This window comes from Clytia hemisphaerica, unplaced genomic scaffold, assembly GCF_902728285.1.
Source record: "Clytia hemisphaerica strain Z4C2 unplaced genomic scaffold, Clytia hemisphaerica genome assembly, whole genome shotgun sequence".
Classification (NCBI taxonomy): Eukaryota; Metazoa; Cnidaria; class Hydrozoa; order Leptothecata; family Clytiidae; genus Clytia; species Clytia hemisphaerica.
The window spans coordinates 1,113,321-1,128,107 of NW_027103744.1; the positions used below are offsets into that span (position 1 = coordinate 1,113,321).

General features: G+C 36.6%; 1 protein-coding gene across 1 annotated transcript in view; it reads left to right on the forward strand.

Annotated features, from left to right (window-relative positions):
* LOC136805340 (rotatin-like) overlaps positions 1 to 14,787 on the forward strand; it is a 45,271-nt gene that overhangs the window by 17,699 nt on the left and 12,785 nt on the right. The window contains exons 12-19 of the mRNA XM_067061931.1: positions 411 to 644; positions 812 to 934; positions 1,101 to 1,662; positions 2,180 to 2,289; positions 2,684 to 2,949; positions 3,212 to 3,373; positions 3,968 to 4,213; positions 14,378 to 14,578. Of these exons, the coding sequence (XP_066918032.1) occupies positions 411 to 644; positions 812 to 934; positions 1,101 to 1,662; positions 2,180 to 2,289; positions 2,684 to 2,949; positions 3,212 to 3,373; positions 3,968 to 4,213; positions 14,378 to 14,578 (1,904 nt within the window). The remainder of the gene's footprint in view (positions 1 to 410; positions 645 to 811; positions 935 to 1,100; positions 1,663 to 2,179; positions 2,290 to 2,683; positions 2,950 to 3,211; positions 3,374 to 3,967; positions 4,214 to 14,377; positions 14,579 to 14,787) is intronic.

The window sequence follows — 14,787 nt, forward strand, 5'->3', positions numbered from 1 at the left end:
GTAGTCGGAGGCGACCCGAAGGCTCCTCTTCCGATAGCTATCTACCAGAAGGTAGGGGAGGGCGCCACTCTTTCTCCCTGGATTTCTCCACTTACCCTTGATCCTTCTCTTAATTACTGAGCATCAAGCAGAGAGGCATCAAGTACCATTTTGGAAATCTTTGGTATGACCCGGCTGGGGATTGAACCCATAACCTTGCGCACCGTAGTTGGATACTGTACCACTGCACTACGGCCGCTAAGGTGGATTTGCAGTTGCACACATGTTACGCATGCAAATAAAGCTATTAGTTTCATAAAAAACGACCATAAATATGTATAAAAAATTCTATTTTATAAAAATGAACTTGAAAACATTGCAAGGGCTTGCTTTTCTATCATAATCAGAAGCGTCTACCACTTCTTTTGTAGGGATCCAATGCATCGGACCAGAAATTGATGGAACACTTTAAGATGGTCATTCCTGGCTTAACTTGGCATTGCCATGAACAATTCATTCACAAAACCATTGCGATGTGTTCGGAGCGATATATCAAAGCAAAGGAAAATAAAGAACAATGGACAAACTCTCTGCTTGAGATATTTCAACATGAAGAAAAATATGGTCTGCGTATTGCTTTCAAATCAACGCTCGAATTCTTGAAGGTAAGTGGTTGCGTATCATTATAAAAATTTAAGAAGATATTGTCACCAAAGATTTTGTCAAACACAGAGACTTTATCAGGCAACAAGAAAGTTTGTATTTTTTTCAACACTGAAAGCTCTCTTCTTTGAATGAATGAGTGAGTGAGTTAACTTTTCTCTATTTTCAGGAAGCTTTTTCAGATTCCCTCGTATCCAGCCCGTTGTCAATCAAACATCAAAAAGCTTTCGTTTTCATCCAAAAGAAATTTCTCCTCTTATTTTGCAAGTCATGTTACCATAAAGACAAACAGGTAGCCTCTCCTTTCTTATTTCCTTTAGTATTTATCTACCCGAAACCCTTATATCTTTAAAATCTAAAGTCGCGTATCTAACAATACTTCGAAAACAATCAAAGTGTTCTTGAATTGCAAGCCGAAAGCCAATTTTCGAAACGTTTTTTTACATCTTCATCTTCAGATAGCTAACACTTGCAAGAATATCATATCACTTCTAATTCAAAGTCAACTGAACATGAGTGCAAAGGCCTGGCAACAGACCCTTGACATCCTGCCTACGATTCTCCCATTATTCCACGGTCTGTTGGCTTCGAAAGAAGATTCTGTTTTTGACTCTATTATGGATTCTATGTTGGGACATCAACAATCTATAATCGACGCTAACGGGCGTGTTACTGGTTTAAGTCCTTTTGAGAAGTTCAAATCTTCACTACGCCTCATGAATCACCGTTCACAAACTGTCCGACGTAAAGGATTCGCTTATTCGTTAACCTATTTGACCAATCACGATCAAGATCAAGATCACGTGATAAGTTATACAAAATACACAAACTTATACACGGCAGAGGATTTAATGATGTTTAACGGTATAGAACTTGGTAAATTCCGACCGAATGCTGATTTACATTTCGATTCTATCACTGATGACAACGTGATACAACTGTGGAAGGTTTTGAAAGATGAGACAGTCCAAGAAACACTGAGACAATCAGTTCTAGATCAACTCGCTGTTATACTACAAGGTATTTCACATAGTTACCGTTTATTTATGTATCTTTATATTATTCTAGCGAGAAAGTTCTTCCCTAAATCTAATGTATACTCACACACCCTTCTCACAGACCCACTGGAAAAATTGGCCAAAGTATCGTCCTCGGTGGAAAATGTTCCTCCAATTTTTGTCCCCATTGAAAATAATCAAATAAACCAATCCCCGCTGAACTTTCTGACTTGAAAACAAAAGAAGCTAAATCCCCGGTCATAAAAAGTATGGGAATACAAATCCCCATCGAGTTTCAGTCCGTTTATTTTACCCCACTGACTGAAAAAATCCTACCGTGTCTGTGAGAAGAAGATGTATAATTGTAATCTTATGAAATGCCGTTAAAACCTCCCATTTATCATTTCCTCACAAAAACAGTTTGCGCGTTTCAGATTTTAGACTTATATTTATTAAATCTCAAGTCTAGTCTTGACCATCGGCGAGAATTTGTGTCTTATCTTGCATTTTTTTCCAATCCTCTTTCTCTATTGATTTAGATTGCAAGTATCATCCAGTGTTAATGGACAAGAATAACTACAGATACATTTTGAAACTGTTGAGGATTAAAGTTGAAGAAGAAATAAGTGAACATTGGACATCGTCAACGGTTAGTTTTACTGTTTGCATTTATCTATCATTTGAAATACAGAATTTCATCAGCTTTTTTGTTCGGATAAGGCCATTAACGCGTTCACGTTAATCAAAAGATTGATTTTCATCGAAAGTTTTGATTTTCAGATGCCCCTCTGGCTTCAGTTTTGATTTTTGTATTCATTCAAATTGTATACCAAACGACGCATTACATAATTTTACGTAGATTCCCAAAGTGCAATAAAAAACCTAGCAAAAGTTTCCGTATCAAAAGTTATGGCCCTGTAGAACAAAAGTACCGGTATTTTGACCTCTCCTTGTTGGCAGCAAACGTGTTTAAGCTTGAAACCATCTACTTTTCCAAGTACCGAAATATTTAGAATAAATTCTGCTGTCTTTCCTATTTATAGTTTACATCCAAAAAGTTTGTATTACCATTATTGAAGATTCTAAAACACCTTACCTATTGGCAGACCTCGCTACGACACGTTTTGTCCGTCGAGCGTGACTTATACTATCAGCTGTTTCAAATCTTATTAATGTGCGGAAATGACTATGAGATGAGATATTACGCGAGTTCTATGATGTGTCTGATGTTGTATGACGAGTTCTTATCGATGAAGAAAGTGGAAGGAGAAACTCCAACCTTGCAAATTGAAAATTCAGTCCTGATGCAGTAAGTGAAATTGTCCGAGATTGTCCGACTCTCCCCCCCCCCTTCCTCCTAACTAGTCTACTAGTACTAGTATAGACGCGTGTACTTGAAACGTACGAAACCTGTTTCATATTTATACCGAAATCAACGTGACTTTTGAAGGAAAACATTTGAAGTTTTTCAAACAAAAAAAGCAGGTTCTTTGTAATTAATAATCAAATACACAATTCAAAGATTGTATGTTCACGATTCAAAAAATGTTCCCTTGCATTGTATTTCAAAGGACAAAGTTACCGTTGAATTTCTCAACTATAACAACGAAGATTGGTAACCGAACTTACGAATGTCTCAAACGGAAAGAGATGGTCCAGTTCATCAAAAACTCCTGCTATGCCCAATGTCAATGGTTACGAGGAAAAATGAAAATCGACGATTTAACTGTCAGGTGAGCGAGTCGTCATTCTTATTGACGTAACAACTTCTTTTCTGGCATAGGAAATTTTACAGTGGGGTTGTCACCGAGATCTACGCGTGTGTATTCTTGCAACCGCAGTCGGAGACAACTCAGAAGGCTCCTCTTTCGACAGCAACAGGTAGGGCAGGACGCTTTTCGAGTGCTATCTACCTGAAGGTAGACCAGGACGCCACTCGTACCAGTTGCAACTTTAGCATTAAGCAAATAGGCATCAAATACCATTTAGAGCCATATTTGTATACGATCCGGTCAGGGATTAAATCCACAAGCAATTTCGGAGGGATACTTCTCCTCATCATTGACATTAGAAATTATGATGAGTTTAAATTATATAGGTTTTTCTGAGTGGAGGAAATCACACATCCAGAATTATTAGTAGTCCCCTATTTGACTCATTTTTATTTTCGTTGATTCATATCTATTGAGAGTAGTTTAGGTATAAACTTATTTCTCTTTTATGCCAACAAAAATCATAAAAAAGAAATAAGTTTATACTGTACCTAAATTTTTTTAAGCGACGTTCTTCTTCTTTTCTCACCTTAGCGTCTTTCTTTTCAATTTTAGCCCGGATCTTCGCTTGACCGATTCAGAAGTCAACTCACTGACTTCATTAAGCTTTTCAAATATCACTTCTTGTGTAATCAAAGCCGTAAAAACGAAACCGACCAATCATTTTACAGCTATGGAAAGTATCGAATCCTTTAAATTGTTGTTAATGGCTTACAAAAGTGATATTGAAAGCGATGAAGGAGACCAAGGAAGCTCGATAGAAGATATCGTATCAATATTTGAAGACGGATTTTTAAAGCAGTAAGTTTTCTTTGATTGAATAAGTACAATTAGTGACTACTCTACTTGTCTCCCAAATAGGCGTCCTCCCCCCGCTAATTGTCGAGAGAAAAAAATCCACCCCCCGCTAATTAAATTCGAATAATTTAATATTTTACTACAGTGTAGATAGACCTTAAACTTGCTCAAATTTTCCTTTTTTGGACCTACCTCCGGGTACCCCGGTGGAGGTCCTATAAATTAACCGTTGTTCGTTCGTTCGTTCGTTCGTTCGTTCGTTCGTTCGTTCGTTCGTTCGTTCGTTCGTTCGTTCGTTCGTTCGTTCGTTCGTTCGTTCGTTCGTTCGTTCGTTCGTTCGTTCGTTCGTTCGTTCGTTCGTTCGTTCGTTCGTTCGTTCGTTCGTTCGTTCGTTCGTTCGTTCGTCCGTCCGTCCGTCCGTCCGTCCGTCCGTCCGTCCGTCCGTCCGTTACCAGCTTTTCTCGAGATTGGCTCATTAGGTTTTTCTGATTTCTGGCACAAAGATGCGTATTAACAATGCCCAAAATGTGACGGACTCCGATTTTCGAGAAAAATTTTTTTCTGGCCGAAAATGCCGGAAATCGCCGTTTTTCTGGATTTTCATTGGACTTTCTCCTTATAATTGGTTGTTTTTGGACCTATCCCGGTGGGGTAGAGGTCCTATAAATTAACCGATGTCCGCCCGTTCGTCTGTTCGTTCGTTCGTCTGTTACCAGCTTTTCTCAGGATTGGCTCATTAGTTTTTTCTGATTTTTGGCACAATGATGCAAAATGGCAATGCCCAAAATGTGACGGAGCCCGATTTTGGAAAAAAAAAATTTTCCGGCCGAAAATGCCAGAAATATGCCGGAAAAACTGGTATTTTGGCATTTTCTCGAACTTTTGTCATTAGTTTTTTCTGATTTTTTGCTCAAAGATGCGTATTAACAATGCCCAAAACATGGCCGAGTCCGATTTTTGAGAAAAAATTTTTTCCGGCAGAAAATGCCAGAAATATGCCGGAAATCGCCGTTTTTGCAGATTTTCAATAAAACTGATTTTTGATGCCGGGACTTTCTAAAAATCGCCGGAACAGCCGAATATCGCCGGTTTTTCTTGAATTTCTCGAGCTGTACTTTATATTTTTTTATGAAATTTTGCACACTGAAGCAAAATAGCAATACCTAAAATGTGACGGAGCCTGATTTTTGAAGATAAAAAATTTCGGCCAAAAATGCCGATAATATGCCGTCAAAACCGGTTTGTTGCCATTTTGTCGAGATTTCATTAATCGTTTTTCTCGATTTTTGCACAAAGATGTGTATCAGCAATGCCCTAAGTGTGGCCGATTCGGATTTTTAAGAATCATGTTTTTCCGGCCGAAAATGCCGGAAGTATGCCGGAAATCGCCGTTTTTGCAGATTTGAATTGGGCTTTTTCCATATATTTCTTTGTTTTTTCACTTAAAAAAATATTGATAACAATGCCACCATCAAGCATGATTCAATTGTCAATAAAACTTTTGCAATTTTGCAACCGGAACTTTCTATTTCTTTTTTCCCTAAACCCCCCCCCCCCCATCAACAATCAATGATGAAATTTAATGCACTTTCGCTAAGCGCTATATTTTCTTAATGATTGTTTTATTGCTATCTAAGTTTCATCATCAGGTAGGTCCATTCAGCATGTTGCTTGTTTCATTCAAAAACATTATTAATAGCAATGCCCACCATCAAGCATGCTTCAATTTTCAATAAAATTGATTTTTGAAGCCGAAACTATTTAAAAATTGCCGGAACAAATTATTTTCGCCGGGAAGACAGTATTTCTTGAATTTCTCGCGCTGTACTTTATATTTTTTTATGAAATTTTGCACACTGATCCAAAATGACAATACCTAAAATGTGAGGAGCCCGATTTTCGAAAAACCTGTTTTTCCGGCCGAAAATGCCGGAAATATGCCGGAAAAACAGGTTTTTTGACATTTTCTCGAATTTTCATCCTTAGTTTTTTCTGATTTTTTGCAGAAAGATGCGTATTCGCAATGCTCAAAACATGGCTGAGTTCGATTTTTGAGAAAAATTTTTTCCGGTTGAAAATGCCGGAAATCGCCGTTTTTGCAGATTTTCATTGGATTTTTTCCTTGTATTTCTATGTTTTTCACTCAAAAACATTATTAATAACAATGCTCACCATCAAGCATGATTCAATTGTCAATAAAACTGATTTTTGCGACCAGAACTTTCTATTTATTTTTCCCTACAACCCTTCCCTCCCCCCCCCCCATCAACAATCAATGATGAATTTATTGCGTTATGCATTTTCGCTAAACGCTATATTTTCTGACTGATTTTTTTTTTCATTTTTCTCCTCGCATTGCTATCTAACTTTCATCATCAGGTAGGTCCATTCAGTATCTAGCTTGTTTAGTATTGGTACTTATTTTACGTGTCCATTTGTTAAAGTTTCTTTTTTGTTGTTGAAATTGATATCAGTTAAACAAAATTCTGTTTTCAAATTGAATTATTCCATCCCCCCCCCCGCTAATTAGAATTATCCTACCCCCTGCTCTATTCGGGAGACAAGAGTTAAATCTCTTCTGGCTTTGCGCTTTCTTTCAGTTATGTGACCGCGCGACCAAGTGCGGCTAAGCCAGTGCTAGGGTTGCGTTACTTATTTGGCTGTTCCTAACTTTATGTTATGATATGTTCCCCATCCTCTATATTCGTTATGTTAAGTTTTGAAAAGTCAATTTCGTTGGTGTTTTAACAAATATTGGGAATTCCCTTAGATATATGATTGGTTGGAATATATCCACAGTAAAAAATTGTGGGGCTTTAAAATCATAGATTTATAAAGCCCGAAGGTCTAGATGTCGTGCTTTGGCTGAGAAGTGTGCCGTGGTTAGGTAGGAAATCCTACCTAGGTCACGTGACATTACAATAGAATTTAAGCGCTTGACCAATCAGAAGCTCCGCGGGTTTTCGAAAACAATGGCTTAAAGCACGATATTTAGCCCTTCGGGTTTTATAAATCTGTGGCTGGCTTATATCCCAAAGAGGACGAGAACAATTCTTATGGGAGTTTGCAATCCAGTCGATATCTTTGTGCCAAACATAACAAAAACGTGGCTGTATATCTACGTAATGAGAATTATTAGAATTTTAATCTTAAATTAACCACATAATGAATAATATACAATTAAAATAAATATTCATAAACTAAAATACCAAACCCATGAGGTTGTACGCCACATTTTCTTACCAAATGATTGTATACTATTACGTCTTTTCGGAGTTGAACGATTCACAAAGTCGTTTTTACCACTGGGTAGCTTTTCTCGGAGGATGGACCATCTCCGGTCGTCTCACTTCGGCTCTGTCGCGTCACTGCGTCATAACAACTGATTTTCGTCTTTAAAATCCGTCTAATAGGTCTACAAAAGTAGATGTATAATATTGCATCTGAGCAATACGCAACACATATGGACGCATTAAGGAGCAAACTTAACCAGTCAGGTTCTGATTTCTTGGCGACTGCAAATCCAAAGAATACAATGTCAGCACTTGTCCAGAAGATGAAGAAAGAGAAAACGATCAATTTTGGGACCAAAGTTGCTTTCTTCATCCGCTCTTTGTATCTGTTGGATTCTGCGCCGTATAAATTTTGGCTTCGATTGGCAATAGTTCTCAACATGAACAAATAACAGCATAGGAAGTTAATCAAGACAAGTCCATTCATGATTGGCCAATAGAACAAAGCTTTTGTCTCGCTCAACTCACTTTTCGATTCTTGTGTAAAATACAGAATCAGTGTCACTGAGATGGAGATTACAATATTTCCAATAAAAACTAGATTAGTGACCCTGTTCGCTTTTTTCATTTTATATTTCAAGCTCAACCAAACAAACGCTGCACGGTCAATAGTCATTGTTATCAAAATCAACAACAGTTGAGTGCTTAGAAATCCAGTTCTCACAATATCTAGGTAGAATGCAACATCTTTCTTCGTCACTTTTATGACTATCTTTGAAGTGTTCAGTAAGATCTCTATGGTACTCAACCAGAATAAATAGCGGCCTTGTATTCGTTGGTATCGCTTCATATAATTTACCGTCAGTAACAAGTAGATTCCAAACGAATGGAAGACAATGGGTAATACTCTGAATATGATAAAAACAACATCCAGCTCGTCAGCCATATTGAATGGTAAACTGTATTACAGTTCAGTGTACTGATTAAAAAAACACCACTTACAGACTATTGCTTTGTTGTCTTGAATCCCGTTAGATTCAGGTTTTTTTTGAAATTTCTCCTACTTTAGTTTCCTCAAAACGTTTTTTTAATCTGACAACTTTGAACTCGAGTGTTGCTAGTCTTTTTTCCTTTACAATTCAATTTCCTGGTTTCCGTATGTATTGAGAACTTGTTGAAGTTGATCTTTCACCTCGTTTTTTGCATTAATATAACCACAACTTTCTCTTCCTTCCTCTTTATGACGATTAATTAAAGTGCACCTTTTTAAATACTACTTCGTTCTAAAAAAAAATATAGATTGGACCATGCTTTGATTAGATTGATTGAATTTTAATTGGCTCATGCCTCAGACTCGTTTACATCAAAGAAATGCAGCATTTTTGTAAAGATAAGATCGGAACGAAAATTATGACATGGAATGTGCTTCAACGTCACTTTCTATTAAACTTGTGAACTCTCCTCGAAATGTATTGGAAGTCATCGTAGGCCTCGTTTTCAAATTAATTGTAATACACTTTTACTTTTTTACTTTTTTACAAGAGCATCAAAACAAAAGTTTTTGAAGCCGTCGGATCTTCTTTGAGTTTTATTTTAAGCCTAAAGAAAATTTGGTGGATTTGGCTAATTCGGTCAAATCCGCCCAATTAAGTTCCCGCCAAATTTAATTTTTTCTGTCATCCGCCAAATTAAAATCCCGCAAAGTTTAAGTTACTCTATTTATTCTCCCAAATGTGTGCTATTTCAGGCTTTAAAACAGGTTTTTCCTTTTTTAATGGCATTTTTTGACAAAAATATCCTTCGTCCGCCAAATTAAAGAGCTAACAAAGCCTTTTTGAGTCATCACCTGACTTAAAGAAAATAAAAACAGGATTAAAATCTAGAGCTAAAAACGTGCATACATATCCTACAACAACTTCTATCAAATGAAATCAGAAATTCAAATTCACATCTGAACTCTATTTCCTTCCATTGAGTTCCTTGAACATTAAAAATTAAAATAAATTAATGAAAAGTTTATGACTTTTGTACTCGTCTCGAGTACTAATGGTTGCTTTTAATTTCGCAATTAATAGTGCTTCTAATATCAAAAGATGATATTCTGAGCAGGTTCTTTATGCTAAAATTGATGCGCCTTCCATCCATTCATGTGTTTCGCAACTGGCTTTCGGTTGACCGGGTTCTTTAAGTCAGCTGATCAGATGTCGGCGTGTACAACCTACATAGCACGTGTTATAATGTGGACACTGAATTTTATAGAATTTTATATTGTCTGTTCTCAAAGAAGAACGTTTATCACAAGATGTCGGTACAAAAGCCCAAACGTTCGGTACAAAAGCTCAAACGTTCGGTACAAAAGCTCAAACGTTCGGTACAAAAGCCCAAACGTTCAATAACAACAAATACTAGGTTACGAGGTCCACAATATTTATATATGTATCTCGAGAAAATTGTATAGAGTTAGGTCTGAAACAGTTGAACTCATGTTTGACAGTGGAACAAAATGGTTCCGATAATAATCACTCATTTACATTTCCTTCCTGGTTTCATGATATCATCTATCACCAGATATGGCAAAATCGATGATAATTGAATCTAGTTACTTGTTACCATCTCCTATCAAGAAATAGTGTCAAGTCCTGGTTTTTTAACTTGCTCGTAATTTTTGTATTTGAGTTTTAAATTTAATGTACTAGTTCAATATTTTGTACAAATATGTATTTAACATGACCAAATAGACTGGGTATCAACTTCTCAAACCGATATTAAACACCCCGGATGACACGCTCTTTTTTATAAGAATGGCGTTTTTCCATTTCATCATGGATATTCTTAACTTTTTGGCAAAAATTATCTAAAAATATTCTTACGGTATTCCTAGGTTAGAATCCGAATTTGACACAAATTTGGCATGTAGTACGTACCTGAAGCTTAAAATGGCATTTTTGGCAAGTTTTAAGCCTTACTTGCTTAAAGATATTCTTATATGAAAAAGCGTGTAATGTTTGAAGCATTTTTTCTCATTTTCTCTTCGTTCATGATGGCGCCACCGTTTTTATAAGAATAAACTGTTTAAGAACACGAGGCTTCCATGGTCTTAACGAAAATGTCAAGAACAAGTTTAATGAGTATTTTAAGGCTTTCCCGGATTTTTAAACACTTTCTTTAGGAAATCACACACAAAAAAACTCCCAAAATGGTGAAAATAAGAACATCTCAAGAACAGTTTAGGCTTAAATCTCAGAAAAGATAAGAACATCCAAAATGCTTCAACATTTCTCCACGTCAGTAAAGCTAGAATCTGACAATGTATGTATGTGTGTGTGTATGTCTGTATGTCTGTCCGAAAACTTTGGGGCAGGCTGGAGACTTCAAAAATGATCGGGTTTGGCTGAAATTTGGCACACTTGTTCCTTGGGTGAATATCTGGGGGTGTTTTTTTCATATTTTGAAAATTTTCATTTTTAAGGGCGTGGTCACAAGTTTTCGCCAAAACGAGGCTAAAACTTTGGGGCAGGCTGGAGACTTCAAAAATGATCGGATTTGGTTGAAATTTGGCACACTTGTTCCTTGGGTGAATATCTGGGTGTGTTTTTTTCATTTTTTGAAAATTTTAATTTTAAGGGCCTGGTCACGAGTTTTCGCCAAAACGAGGCTAAAACTTTGGGGCAGGCTGGAGACTTCAAAAATGATCGGGTTTGGCTGAAATCTGGCACACTTGTTCCTTGGGTGAATATCTTTATTTATAATCTGATTTAAACTCAGAGTTTCATGGTGCTCTGGCACCAATCATAAGTGAGATCACTGATGATTCATTTCACGGATGATAGGAGCACCATGAAACTCTGAGTTTGAAACAGATTGTGTCAACTCTTTATTATAGTAACGCTCTATTTACTTATCGAGCACTCTACGAGGAGAAGATAAAAACCTCTACAATAATATGATTTAAAAAAGAAATTTGGTGGTTCAATTATACCATTATCACACTATCATCAAATAGAAACAAGAAAATGTGATCAATTTTTTTCCAACCGAAACTGAACAGGAGTATTGGACGAATTATCAGAAGGAAAAGTTCAGTCAAATGTATGACTTGGTCTACGTGTCTACTTACTTTTAAGATAGGCCATAATACTTTTCCAATCAATCAATCAATCAATCAATCAATCAATCAATCAATCAATCAATGTAATATGGTGCAAACCGATGGATCCTTTTACATCCCTACCAATTTTCGACCTTTGAACTACGATTCTGATATTAATGTAAAAATCTCCCGAGGTAGATATAGTCTACTAGCATAACTGAAGGGTTTTATTTGCAATAAGTATATTTGCAATGGTTTCGATATCAAACATCTTGTAGGCGAGACCTGTTATAGCTATCAATCAAAGGACCTTTTTTGGAGACCCTTCTCTCCTTGACATATGCTTCCAAACAATCATGTACGCTATTCAACCTAGAAATAGGGAATAATAAAATTTTATAAACACATTGGGCGATATTCCTCTTAATCCAGTTTTTTAAAATTTAATTTTTGAATCAGTTATTAATACTGATTTATAAAATATCCTGTATCAAAGCCCTGTACATACGAGATTTATTTTCCCGTTCTAAACCAGGAACTTCTAGGACTTGAAACTAGGATGTTGAAATGTTGGAAAATTTGCAACTGTTCCAGCTGACCAACTGAATAAACATTAGAATATTGAAAGAAATTCGGAGATCCTTTTAAAGTTTAATTCACTCTGCACCAGTCACTTATCACCACAGCAAGAATCCAGGATAAGTTAGAAGAAAACGAGAAAAAAAATGCCAGATGATCTCAAAATTGTATATACAATTTTCAGAGTATTACCTATTCTTTGCCATTCGTTTGGAATCTACTTGTTACTGACGGTAAATTATATGAAGCGATACCAACGGATACAAGGCCGCTATTTATTCTGGTTGAGTACCATAGAGATCTTACTGAACGCTTCAAAGATAGTCATAAAAGTGACGAAGAAAGATGTTGCATTCTACATAGATATTGTGAGAACTGGATTTCTAAGCACTCTAATGTTGTTGATTCTGATGACGATGACAATTGACCGTGCAGCGTTTGTTTGGTTGAACTTGAACTACAAAATGAAAAAAGCAAACAGGGTCACTAATCTAGTTTTTATTGGAAATATAGTAATCTCCATCTCAGTGACACTTATTCTGTATTTTACACAAGAATCGAAAAGTGAGTTGAGCGAGACAAAATCTTTGTTCTATTGGCCAATCATGGACCAGCTTGTCATGGCCATCTTTCTATGCTGTTATTTGTTCATATTGAGAACAATTGCTAATCGAAGCCAGAGTATGTTCGGCGCCGAATCCAACAGATACAAAGAGCGGATGAAGAAAGCAACTTTGGTCCCAAAATTGATCCTACTTTCCTTCTTCGTCTGTTGGGTGACTGTTGGTTATGTGTCGTTTGGATTTGCAATTGCCAAGAAATCAGAACCTGACTGGTTAAGTGTGCTCCTTAATTCGTCCATATGCGTTGCGTATTGCTCAGATGCAATATTTTATATCTACTTTTGTAGACCTATTAGACGACATATAATGAGGAAGATCTGTTGGCGTTGGTGTGAAGGTGTGACGGCGAACAGTCGAACCGAAACGACTGTAAATGGACTCTCCTCCGAGAGAACTCAGCCATCTTCTGAAAGACCTCAACTCACCTCCGAAAGAAACCAATCTTCCCTCATTAGAACTCAACCTTCTCCCGAGAGGAATGAACTTTTGGTAGAAACGACCTTTTAATTTTTATTAACGCCTAGTCTTTTGTTTGTTTTTCTTTATGCGAAGTCATTAACCCTTCCACCATCTTTGGGCAAAGAGTCCCCCCCCCCTAAATGAAAGCTTTTTGAAATATTTATCCAATTGACTTGAACTTTCGCAAATAATGTAAAAGATGGATTTGAAATAGATTATATTGATTTAGTGTATACTCTGTAGAATAATTATTACCGAATAGCAATTATGTATCAAGTTGTTAGATAATACATTTTAATTTCAATACTATTCAAATCTGTGGGAGCAAATCCCGCCCGAAGCTTTAACATGACATTAATCGAGTTCCGGTATGCCTGAAAAAGACTGGAAACTAGGTTTTGCACCTCGTGTTTTGTTTTTCGGTACTACTCTTTGTCTGCTTTGACTGTTATGCCCAGTGAGCCTCTGTCGAAATTTAGACAGTTCATGTACTTGGTATGAAAAAAAGCCCAGGATGGAATTAGTCAAAATAACAATTGCTTCTATTTCTGAAATTCGGAGTATATCTGATGCAGACAATACTTAATTTGGTATTCTTTTGATGTTTTCCAAATATTCTTTCAGTTAAAGAACCGTAAAATATTTAAAATATTAAATAGAGAGGGGATCGGGGTGTTACTATGGCTGATCCTTTAAATTTGTATTTTAATTCCATTGAGCTTGATATAAGACCGTTTCTCACTCCCAGTCAACAAAACTCTACTTTGATCGCAGTTTTTTTTGAAAGCGGTATCCTAATGACAGCACTACTCGAAAGAGGTGTAAATGCATTGACATACTTGTCACGAGTTAGTGCCGTTTGACGTTAATTTTTAACACTGCATGCAATGGCCTCTTTGTGGGGTACCCCTTTGAAAAAACTCGGATCGAAGATGGACGATATAGCTCCAGGGTTTATATAGGTTAGTGTTTTTCCCCAAGCAGTGAATGTCATTTCTACTGATATATTGTTATTACTTTAGGCGTCCAAACTTTTGCGAATCACGACATTAGAATGAAAATTCCCACATGAAAAAATGGCTTTAAAGAGAGAGAAAAAGACTTCTTGGATTGGCTTGAAACTTTTTTCTTTCGCAAAAGTTTGGACGCCTAAAGTACATTGCCATTATACTATTTATTCAAGGGTTCTCGACACTCAACCAGAATCTATGGACGATCACGCTCTCTTTCGTTGTGTTATCTCTCTTTTCAATACTGTGATTCAATGTGAGTACAAGAAAGATATTCCATCCTTTGACCATTACCTCATGTGTCCAACCATAATCAAGATGATTACTGGGTCGAATGGACAACCTCTGGATTCAAGTATTGTCAAAGAACAAAGGTAATCCTCGTCTGAATGTGGAATTTTTGTATTTGACACAACATTAGAGATGAGTAACGTAATCTTAATGTCCACAGCTGACCAAATTTCTCCCAAATAAATTTCCCTTTCCAATTTTTTCCTGGACTTATTTTCCGATTAGGTATAGAAACAGATGTCGAAAAAAAACTTGTTTGCATAAATGTAATCTTACACTACCCTTGTGAAGT